The 10,588-nt window shown below is 62.2% G+C and overlaps 2 protein-coding genes across 2 annotated transcripts in view; both read right to left on the minus strand.

Moving 5' to 3' along the window:
• The window catches only part of PLEKHN1 (pleckstrin homology domain containing N1), an 8,747-nt gene extending 5,461 nt beyond the window's left edge, over positions 1 to 3,286 (minus strand). Inside the window, exons 1-2 of the mRNA XM_004384480.1 lie at positions 3,204 to 3,286; positions 3,004 to 3,103 (exon numbers count right to left, since the gene is read on the minus strand). Of these exons, the coding sequence (XP_004384537.1) occupies positions 3,004 to 3,103; positions 3,204 to 3,286 (183 nt within the window). The remainder of the gene's footprint in view (positions 1 to 3,003; positions 3,104 to 3,203) is intronic.
• Positions 3,287 to 5,214: 1,928 nt separating this feature from the next.
• Positions 5,215 to 10,588, minus strand: part of KLHL17 (kelch like family member 17) — a 5,545-nt gene continuing 171 nt past the window's right edge. Inside the window, 12 exon segments of the mRNA XM_004384350.1 lie at positions 5,215 to 5,443; positions 5,675 to 5,856; positions 6,137 to 6,210; positions 6,312 to 6,400; positions 6,656 to 6,823; positions 6,902 to 7,046; positions 7,767 to 7,980; positions 8,213 to 8,329; positions 8,599 to 8,820; positions 9,108 to 9,229; positions 9,316 to 9,600; positions 10,263 to 10,291. Coding sequence (XP_004384407.1) covers positions 5,215 to 5,443; positions 5,675 to 5,856; positions 6,137 to 6,210; positions 6,312 to 6,400; positions 6,656 to 6,823; positions 6,902 to 7,046; positions 7,767 to 7,980; positions 8,213 to 8,329; positions 8,599 to 8,820; positions 9,108 to 9,229; positions 9,316 to 9,600; positions 10,263 to 10,291 — 1,876 coding nt within the window.

A 10,588-nucleotide genomic window follows, 5' to 3' on the forward strand; every position in this document is an offset into this window, starting at 1 on the left:
GGGCGGGGTGGTGGGCAGAGTTCAGGGGCAGCAGCCCACCCCAGGCCAACGCCTGTGTCCAAGGCCCACGTGTATCTCAGGGCCCGCAACGGGCCTGATGACACGCTCATCTGCACCAGAGGGGCCCGGGCCCTCAGCGTCTCAGACGCTTCCTCAGCACCTGCCACTGGCTGGCCCTGACCTGGGTGCTGGGACAGGCCCATCCCCCACTCTGGCAGAATGAAATAAGCACAGACTTAACTACACAACTTTAGGCGACAAGAAACTAGTTAGAAAAGCGGGGGTCTTGGGGACGTCAAGGGGTTTTTAGGGTTTGGACAGGATCAGCACGGGTGGCTTCGACAAGGTGACACTGTGCACAGACGGGGTATGGTGTAAACAGACGCACAGACCAGTCCACACAGAGCTATCAGATCTGCAAGCTGCGCTGACAGGCAGATACACATGGGGTCAGTCCATCACCCTTTATCCCACATGCATTCACACAGCTACACACATAGCTATTCTCACACACACGTACACACGCATACACTCACACACACACTCACACACAGGCACACACAGAGCAAAGGGGTTTAATGGTGGGGACGGTGAGGTTTGGACTCAAATGGATTCCTCTCTTCACTGCAGTAGTTCCTCAGCTGTGTGACCTTGGTTTGGCTACTTAACCTGTCAAGACGCTTCAGTCAAAGGGGTTTTTGGGGTGTTTGAGTGAGATGATGCTCAAACCCTGCTGTGCCTCCACTGTTGGCTGGCTGGTAAACATTTAACACTCGGTTCTCCACCTTCCCCCCGTTCCCAATGGCCCTGGTTTCTAGCATTCGCCAATTTCTGTGGTGTGAATACTCCCACCATTTCAAGCTACCAAAATGATGTCCATAAACATGGAGGTGGAAGACATGTATCCAGTTAGCGCTCTGGTGCGAGCCAATGCGAGTGGCTCCTGCACACCATAGCATCTCCCTCACCTCATGCACAGTAAAAGCCAAGGTCCTGGCCATGGCCTGGGGGGTCCTCCATGACCCTCCCTTGTCTCCCTCACACCAGCACAAGCTGGCCTCAGGGCCTTTGCACTTGCTGTTGTCTCTGCCTGGCCACACCCTCCCTCACCCCCAGGGCTTTGCTCAGAGGCACCTTCCACAGTCCTCTCTTCCTTTACTTTTCTCCTTAGCACTGGCCAAAGCTAACGTGTTACATCTTCTACTTATTTGTCATCTATGTCTGCCGCAGGAATGTGAACACCGTGAGGACGGGGTCTTGGTCTACTTTGTTCACTGCTGAATTTCTAGGGCATAGGTCAGAGCCTGGAGAGTGCTGGGGGGTCCGTCCTGTCTATTGCAAGAGGGAAGGGAGGGAGGAGGGAAGAGAGGGAGGGAGGGGGCCGATGTCCAGCCAGTGCCCTGCACACAGAGTCCTGTATTAATGGGGTGTGATCATCAGATTGGGAAGCAGAGAGCTGGAGCTGGCCTGCAGGGAGGGGGCTCTGTGTGTCCAATAGGGGCCATGCTCCCTTAGGGGGTGTGGGGCTGCCACACAGCTGCTGCCCTGCCAAGCTGAGCTGCCCCATGGGCAAGCCCAGGAATGTGAACAGACAGACGCAGCTTCCTCGGCCACCCTGCCCTGGGTGGGGCCTCCACACCCACACTCAGTGTGGGAGCTGACGCTGGGCTGGGACACCTGAAAATAGGCCACAGAACCAGGAACCCACCCACAGACCTGTCTGCCCACTACCTGCCTGGGTTTAATGAGCTCGTTCCCCTCCAGCCATTGGGTTCTGGCAAGAGGGGATTGCCAGGGCCACCGGAGGTGTTCTGCCCCTAGATACAAGGTGGGGTGTCTGAGGCTGGCCGCCTGGCGGCTCCACTAGCATCCCATCGCAGCAGCTTGCACCTGACTGGGGGCCAGGACCACAGAGGACGGCCTGACAGGAGGGGTGTTGTCTGAGCCGCACAGGGACACAGGGGGCAAGGGGTGGGTGGGACTAAGAGCAGGCTCGACCCCTCCCCCAGACATTTCTGGGGCGAGAAACTGGGGGGTCCTTTCCTTCATAGCCTGGCCCTTTCTGGCTAGGAACTTCTGCCTCTCCTGTCTCAGTGTTGGCCTGGGCCCCCACAAGGGAGCTGTGTAGTGGGGGGTCCCTGTCAGCTCTGGAGCCCCCAGCTCTGCACCAGCCTATCTGTAGGCATCTTTCTCCCTCCTTGGTGCTCAGCTAACCCTTAACCACATAGGAGCTGGGTGGGGGTGGTCTCCGGCTCCCGCTACTGAAAGGTGGCCGGGCAAATGCTTAGGGGCCCCTTCCTTGTGGTGTGGCCTTAGGGCCCAGCTCTCCATTTGTAAGATATGGGTGGGAGAGGGGAGGGGGATACAAGGAGTGGGAGGGATGAGCATATGGACCCCGGGGCCTGTTGAGGGTGAGACAGTGGTGCCTGAGGGTCTACCTGTGGTCCCAGTGTAGGGGAGACACTCTCTCATTGCCTTTGGCCCCCTTACCCTCTGAGTGACAACACCATGAGGGTCACGGCCGCACCATGAACCTGGCACCCGTGTCCAGAGCAATGACACAGATTGTGGGTGCTTGTCCTGTACCCCCTGGGTGCAAGGGCAAGGAACAGGCTGGGCTGGTGGCGGGCTGCAGGTCTGGATGCTGGCCTGGGTGCTGTGGAACACTCCCGGCCCCGCCCACCAGCCCGCCCCTTCCCGGTGCTGCTCATGACACCCTGACTCAGTCAGCCGGTTTTGCTCTCTGCCAGACTCTCGGTGGATAGCGCCCAGCGGGTAGTGTCTACCTCCCTTGTCTTTGGGTCTGAACATCCCTGGGCTGGCGGAAGCCCTTGAGCTGAGTACGAACATGCACATAGCCACACTAGTGGTTGGCACCACAACCTCGGTCATGACGACCTCGAGTGTCACGCTCATCCCCCCTCCTGCCCCCGGTCACTGTCCCAGAGATGTAGTGGAGGTTCTCGTCCCCACCTCCCCCATGGTGTACCCCTCCCCACTCACGGTCCCCGGGATGTAGTAGAAGATCTTGTCAGCCGCTGTGTCCCAGTCCGGGCCAACTTCGCTGCCAAACAGGCCAGCCAGCCTCCTTGCGCCATCCTCTCTGGGGACCAGGAAGGAGGGCTCACAGCCTGGCGGCGGGGAGAGGGGAACCGGGACCCAGTATCAGTGGCCAGGCTGCCCCCTTCCACCCCGCCACTCACCTGGTGCCCTTCAGCGAGCGCTTCCTTGAAAAGGAGGCACGGAGCCTTCGCGGGGCCTGGGGGACGCACTGGCTGTTCCCCATGGGCTGGCCGGTGAGTAGTGCTGGGTCCTCGGTCTGAGCAGCCTCCACCTCCCGCTGCGGGTGGGGCCGGGACCGGGATGTCCTGCCCAGAAGCCGGCGAGGGCGGAGCCGAAACTTTCTGGGAGGGCTGAGTCTACCTGAGCCCTTCAGGTCTCTGTCAACACACCAGCAGCCAGCCCGAGGCGCCCCGCGGCTTGGACCAGAGACCCCTCTCAGCTTCCAGTGCACCAAAGGGACCCCAACGGCCTGAACTCAGAGTGCGGGCATTGGGGGTGCTGTGAGCCTGGTGACCCCCAGAGAGCCCCATGACCCCCAGTGACCCCTAAAGAGCCCAATGACCCCCAGTGACCCCTGGAGAGCCTGATAACCCCCATGAGCCCAGTGACCCCCAATAATCCCTGGAGAGCTCAATGACCCCCAGTGATTCCTGGAGAGCCCTGTGACCGCCCCCCCCCCCAGGTGAGCCCTGTGACCCTCCCAGGTGAGCCCTGTGACCTCTCCAGGTGAACCCTGTGACCTCCCCAGGTGAACCCTGTGACCTCCCCCAGGTGAGCCTGGTGACCCCCCCCAGGTGAGCCTGGTGACCCCCCCAGGCGAGCCCTGTGCCCCCCTCCAGGTGAGTCCTGTAACTGCCCCACAGATCCCGGTGACCTCTGTGTAAGCTCAGTGACCCCTGGTGGGCAAGGTCCTCTCCCAGCCCCCTTCCTGAGCGCACATCCTGTTTCCACCTAAATCCCCAGCCTCTGAGTCACCGGTGACTGTAGGGAGCGTGTGTATCCTCAGCTGCCGGAACAGGAGTAAGCTCCATGAGGAGGGGATGGAGAGCTGGAACTCTCCCCCAGTTGCTTCTCCTGCCCAGGCTCTACCTCCCCACCCTCTGCCAAAGCTAGGTCCCCCCAGGCTGGCTAATGCAGAATCCAGGAAGGTTGCACCCCACCCCCACGTGCCAGGGACCGTAGGAGGAAGTGTCTCTGATGCTGCTGCTGACATCTCTCTGCCATTGCCGTCTGAGGTCTCCTCTGTGAACATCCCCCCGAGGATACGCCCCAGTGGACCCCCACTGAGGGACTCCCCCCACGTGCCTGGGACCCTAGGACGAGGTGTTGGATGCTGCCGCTGTCAGAGAGCTCCTCCATGGACACCCCCAATGGACCGCCCCCCCCCCCGGCTGAGAATACCTCCCAGTGGACCAGTGGATCCCCAAGGATACCCTCCAATGGACCCTCCCCATGCACCCTGGAGGGATAGGATGGCAGGCAGCCCCCACTAGACCCATCCTCCAGCCACACGGCCCTCCATGGACAGACACTCAGCCACAGGCCGAGGAGTCCAAGAGACATGTTTATTATTCAAGTTGGTACGTATTGCTACTTTAGGTCTGTGCACACCGACTGCGGAGGCGTGCACATGGCCCCGCCCAGTGCGGGCCGAGAAGACAGACATGGACATGGGAAGGAGGAGCTCAGCGAAGAGATGGGCGTCTGCACCTGCTTAGAAGAGTCGGCCTCCACAGCCCCTGGCTTCCACAGCCCAGCTCTTAGTCTGTGCCTCTAGATCTGAGACCCTGGGGCAGTGTGGGTCTTCTCCCCATCATTGCTGTCCCCAAGGCCAAGAGTGGGTGGGAGGACCCCCAGCTTGGTCCCAGAGACGTGGGGTCCCAAATGCTTTGAGAGTAAATGGACAAACTGGTAGCTGCGGCAGTGCTTGCCGGGCAATAAATAAGTGAATAAATAAATGATTGAGTAAATAAATAAACAAACAGGGACACACACAGACAGACACCAACACGAGAAACATGGATAGAGGTGCCCAGCGTCCCTGGTGGGGTGGCCGGGGACCCTGCCCCAACTCGTGAGGGCAAGGAAGGGAGGAGCTGGGGCTGCCCGGGGGGCTTAAGGCATCTGGGCGCCGGCATGTGGCGCTGCGGGTCAGAGGCTGGTGGAGGACACTGACAGCGTGGGCGAGGAGGGTGGCGGGAAGTTGAGCAGCTCAAGCACAGCCACACCCACACTGCTGCGCCGCGTGAACATGCAGGACGCGGCCACCCACTTGTTGGTCCGGGGGTTGTACTTCTCAATGGAGTTGAGGCTAGAGCTGCCATCATTGCCCCCCACAGCATACAGCCAGCCGTCCATGGCCACCAGGTCATGTGTGCTCCTGGGGAGTCATGGGGGGGTGGGTGGGTGTCCGGCCAGGGATAGGTTCATGGGGGCCTCTGCCTGTCTCTGGGAGGGCAGAACTGCTGTGTTGGGTGAGACATCCCCCATGGACACCCCTCTCTGGGGACCCCCACAGACATCACCCTGGGACACTTCTCACCAGGACACCATCCCATGGACACCTTACAGGGCACTCCCCCCCGGAGACTGTGAGCCTGTGCCCACAGACCTGCGGATGTTCATGGGCGCCACACTCTCCCAGGCGCTGGCCTTAGGGCTGAACCGCTCCACTGAGTTGAGGCAGCTCGTGCCATCGTTGCCACCGGCCACGTAGAGCGCACCCTCCAGCACAGCCACGCCTGCCGAGCTGCGCCGGCTCAGCATGGAGGCCACAGGTGTCCACGCGTTCACCTGTGGGTGGCGGGCGTTGGGCTGAGGGCTTTCCACCTCCTGCAGTACAGAGCTCCAGGGTGGGGGCAGCAACGGTGGGGGTCAGCGGTTGGGGGGGAACAGCATTTGGGGGTGGTAGTTCAGGGGGACAGTGGTTGGGGGTAGGGGGTCGGGGGAACAGCAGTCCAGGGAACAGCAGTCGGGGGCAGGCCATCAGGAGTGGGTGGTAGTCAGGGGAGATGGTGACAGCAGTTGGAAGGTAGTGGTCAGGGAGAGGTGGTTTGTGGTAGGGCACACACACCTGGGGTTCGTATTTCTCCACAGTGGCCAGGTGTGATGAGCTGTCGTAGCCGCCCACAGCGTATAGGCTCCCATCTGTGAGTGGAGGTGCCCCTGAGCACCTATTGCATGCTAGGGCACCCAGGGGAAGCGGGGGTGGGGAGGGGTGGGTCGTGTGCCAGTGGCAAGTCACCCACCAAGTGTGGCCACGCGCACATAGCGTCTCCGGGTGCTCATGGCGGCGATCGATGTCCATGCTCCCGTCAGGGGGTCATAACGCTCAGCACTGCAGACCAAGGATGTTGCTGACCCCAAGCGTAGGTAGAGAAGGCCACCCAGGCCTGAGACTAACCTTCTTGGTCCCATGAACCGAACGAATCCTGGTGAAACCCTGACCCCAGAACCCCACTGGCGTGGGCTGCCCGTTGACCCCGGGGAGGGCATGTCTGGGCCAGAGGGACAGAAGGGGCACTAGGGGCCTCTTAGCTCTTGGCCAGCTGTGACCCTGTGGTCCTGGGCAGCCCCCGTCTGCTCCACGCACCTGTTGAGGCAGGAGGCCCCGTCGTAGCCACCGGTTGCGTAGAGCAACCCATGGAGGGGGGCCACACCCAGGCAGCTGCGTCTCGTCCCCATGGACACCTCAGGCTGCCACGTGTTGGTGACGGGGTCATACGATTCCACGGTGGCCAGGTCCGAGGTCCCGTCGTAGCTGAGGAGGGCCCCGCGGCAGTCAGAGCTGGCCCGGAGGGCGCGTGCCAAGCCCGACCCACTATCACGCCGTGCTTACCCGCCCACAGCATATAGCCGGTTGCTGATGGCTGCCACACCCACCCGGGCCCGGCGTGTGGACATGGAAGCTACCACATGCCAGCGGTCAGTGCGTGTGTCATAGGCCTCGCAGTCCCCATGGATGGCGAACAGGCTCCCACCACCTGAGGGCAGAAGGGATGCCCGGTAGGCACAACAGGGCCAGGGGCCTGATGCGGGGTCTGGTGGGGTGGGCCACGCAGCACAGGGTCCTTGAGAGGCTCCAGGGTGGAAATGGGGCAGGTGCGGGTGGAGACATGACAAGGGTGCGGAAGGTGCGGGAATGTGGCAGGTGTGGGGACACAAAGGGTGCAGAAAGGGAACATGGTGGACGAGAGGTAGTGACATGACAGGTGCAGACAGAGCGGTGGCGGTATGGAGATGGACCACAGCAGGGATGTGGTGGCCACAGGGATGCGGCCGGCGTGGGGGCATGTGGCAGTGACATAGTAGACATGGAGAGGACGTTGTGGGCAGAGGAAACACTGTGAGCATAAGGATGCGGTGAGGATGTCAAACGAGGTAACAAACGTGGATGTGGACATGATGGGTGCATGCAGAAGGGTGATATATATGGCGTGGGGACACAAAAGAGGCGTAGTGGGGACGTGGTAGGGATGTGGCAGGAACACAGCAAGCACAAGTGGGGACATGGTGGGGATGTGGTGGGTGTAGGCAGGGATGTGGTAAATGTGGGGTGGAGGTGAGGTAGAGACATCGGGAGGACGTTGTGGGCATGTATGGGGAGATGACAGGTGGAGGTGGGGACATGGTGGTCACAGGATACTTTGCAGGTGTGCCTATGTAGTCGGGATGCAGCGGGGATGTGGTGGGCACGGGCGTACCCACAGCGAAGAGCACCGGGCCAGCGCCCTCACAGCGGCGCGGCCGTGTGCGGCTGGTTCCCAGGACACCCCTCTGCTCGGGCAGCAAGTGGAACTTGAGGGCCTCAATGAGCAGGTCTTTGCAGTCGGGGTGATGCCGCACCAGGCCCTCAGCATCCACATGGCCCAGCAGGAAGTCACGGCTCAGCAAAGGCAGCCGCACGCACTTCATCAGCTGGGGTGGGGGGGCACCAGGTCAGGCGGGACCCGGGACCCACGGCCCAGTGCTGGGGTCCTTCTGAGAGCTCCCACACCCCTCCTCAGCCACTGCACCACCTAGGCACGTGGAGGCTGGCATCAGGGCCCGCCGACCACGGGACCACCCCCATCCATGGGGTGCTGGGCACACCCGGCCCTCATGCACCTGTGTCCCCTCCTGGCTGGCAGATGCCTAGGGCCAGTCTCACCCGCGGGACGTGCTGCCTCCGTGCGTCCACGTCGTGCTTGACCCAGCTCAGGACGGCGCGGTAGACATCCTCCTCGGAGGGTACGTTCAGGCTGTCACTGGAGACCAACTCCAGCACCTGGGGGTGGGGCCTCAGGCTAGGCCGGGTGGGGAGAAGGGCCAGGGAGCCCTGAGGGTGCCCAGGAGGGAGAGTTTGCCCAGCCAGGGGCCCAGTATTCCTGGGGGAGGGGTCAAGCAGGGTCTGGAGCCTCAGATCTGGTTCCTGGGGCCCGAGGACTGGGGATCCAGGCAAAGATGGGGGATAGGACAAGGCTGGGAGTCAAAGGTAAGGGTTTGGGGCCAGGGTAGGGTCCGAGGCTGGAGATTGGGGCTGGCCAGTGGCGTTACCTGCTTCAGTGGCAGCAGCATGAACTCCTCGGTCTTGGCCACGTCCACGAAGTGCTGCAGCACGTACCTGTGGGCAGCCTTGAGTAAGTCACTGCAGGAGTGTGTGTCGGCGAAGCCTCGGATGCCCAGGCAGTTGGACGGGTCAAGTTGACTCAGCAGGAACTTGCAGCACGCGTCTCGGACGCCGTTCAGCTGCAGGAGGCTGGCGGCTGGGAGCAGAGTCTGCGGGCATGGGTACAGAGACAAGGTAGGAGAAAGGACCAGGAGGCCAGGGTCACCGAACAGGGGATGGAATGGGAAGAGAAGCTGGGGCCACAGGACAGGGAATGGGATGGGAGGAGGACTGGGGCCACAGGAGAGGGGACAGAGTGAGGGGAACAGGGCCACAGAATAGGGATAAGGGGAGTCAGAGGGGATGTGGGGAAAGGCACAGGGGGCAGAGGGGGCGCAAGGGGGACATGGGGACCAGGACAAGATATCTCGACAACACAAAGGGCTAGTGACATCACCTGCACATTGCCCTCGCCCACCACGATTTCAGCTGTGTACGCAAACTGCACCAGCTGGTCCAGGGCCTGTGGGTCAATGTCGTGTAGTGTCACATGCGTCTGGCGGCTCTCACTCATCTCATCTATGGGGACAGGGGGTCAGGCTCGTCTTCTCCCTGGGAGACCTGTGGATGCGCCCTAGCCCCCAACCAGCGGGCTGTGCACTTACTCGTGAACATGGCATGGAAGTAGGGGCTGCAGGAGGCCAGCACAACCTTGTGTGCTCGGATCTCCTTGGTGGCCACGTGGAGGACGATGTCACACAGGAGGCCACGCTGCCTCATGCGGCTCATGGCCACAAATGCGTCGTGATAATGCCGCTTGGAGTTGTGGGCCACGCTGTGGCCCTCCCGGCTCAGCAGCTGCATTGCCCCCTCCATGGGGGCTGCAGGCCAGGGCTGCCGGGGACGTGCTCGCTCGGCCTCAGGGCTGTGGGGGGTGGCCAGTCAGGGAGCTGCCCACGGCCTCCCACGTCTGCGCAGGGCCTCCAGTGGCCCAAGCCTCAATCAGCCCCTTACCACCCTGCTCCCTCCCCCAACTTCTACCACCTCCCAGCCCTGGCCCCTGCTTGCTCAGCTCTGTCCCTCGGAGTCCCTCTGGAGCCCAGGCAGGACCCTGCCTCACTCTTGCTTCTGGTACTGCAGCCTAGCCAAATTCCCTCATGGACCTTGCACTCTGACTGCTGAGCTGCCCAGCCTCCTCTGCCCAGGTCCCATATGGGCACCAGGCCCCTCGGCCCAGGCCCCCCCACAAGAACCAAGCCCCCTCGATTCTCCTTGGAACCCTTTGTCTATTGTTGGCCACCCTTTCCATCCCCACCAGCCCATGATCCTCTCTGGATAGAAGTCTGTTCTCTTCAGCACCTGCCAGGCGCACAGGAGATGGATGCGGGGTAAAAGTACTCAGTGCTAACTCAGCTACGCCCTGAACTGGACCCCTCCACCCACACTGCACACCCATTCTGTGCACGGGTTGCCTCAGTCTCCGTGCACCCTGCCGCCGGGGTTCAAGGGCAGCCGGGAGGGGACAAGCCTCTGGAGATGGCCACACTGGACGCCTGCCCGAACCCGCTTGGTGCACGAATGAATGGAAGGGTGGGGGCTCAGGTGCTCTGACGCCTGGGGTAAGGACCCGGTGGGGCCGCGAGGTCAGTGGTGGGTGGAGGAAGGAGGAGCAGTGGGAGATACGGAATCTCCACAGAACCGACTCTGCGGGCGCCGGGCCTCTAGAGTCAGGTCGGCTCCCCGGCCCGCGCCCCTCCCTCCCTCCCTCCCAGCCGGGCCTTGAGGAGAGCTCCTGAGCCCCCTAACGACCACCCTGGCCTTCCCCTACCCCCCCGCCCTCGAGACTTCCTCTGGCCACACCGGTGCCCCGGGCCCTCGGTGCCCCCGTATGGCCATCTCGGTGACCCCGGCCCATCACGGCCACCTCCCGGGCTCCCA

Source organism: Trichechus manatus, unplaced genomic scaffold, assembly GCF_000243295.1.
Source record: "Trichechus manatus latirostris isolate Lorelei unplaced genomic scaffold, TriManLat1.0 scaffold00122, whole genome shotgun sequence".
Classification (NCBI taxonomy): Eukaryota; Metazoa; Chordata; class Mammalia; order Sirenia; family Trichechidae; genus Trichechus; species Trichechus manatus.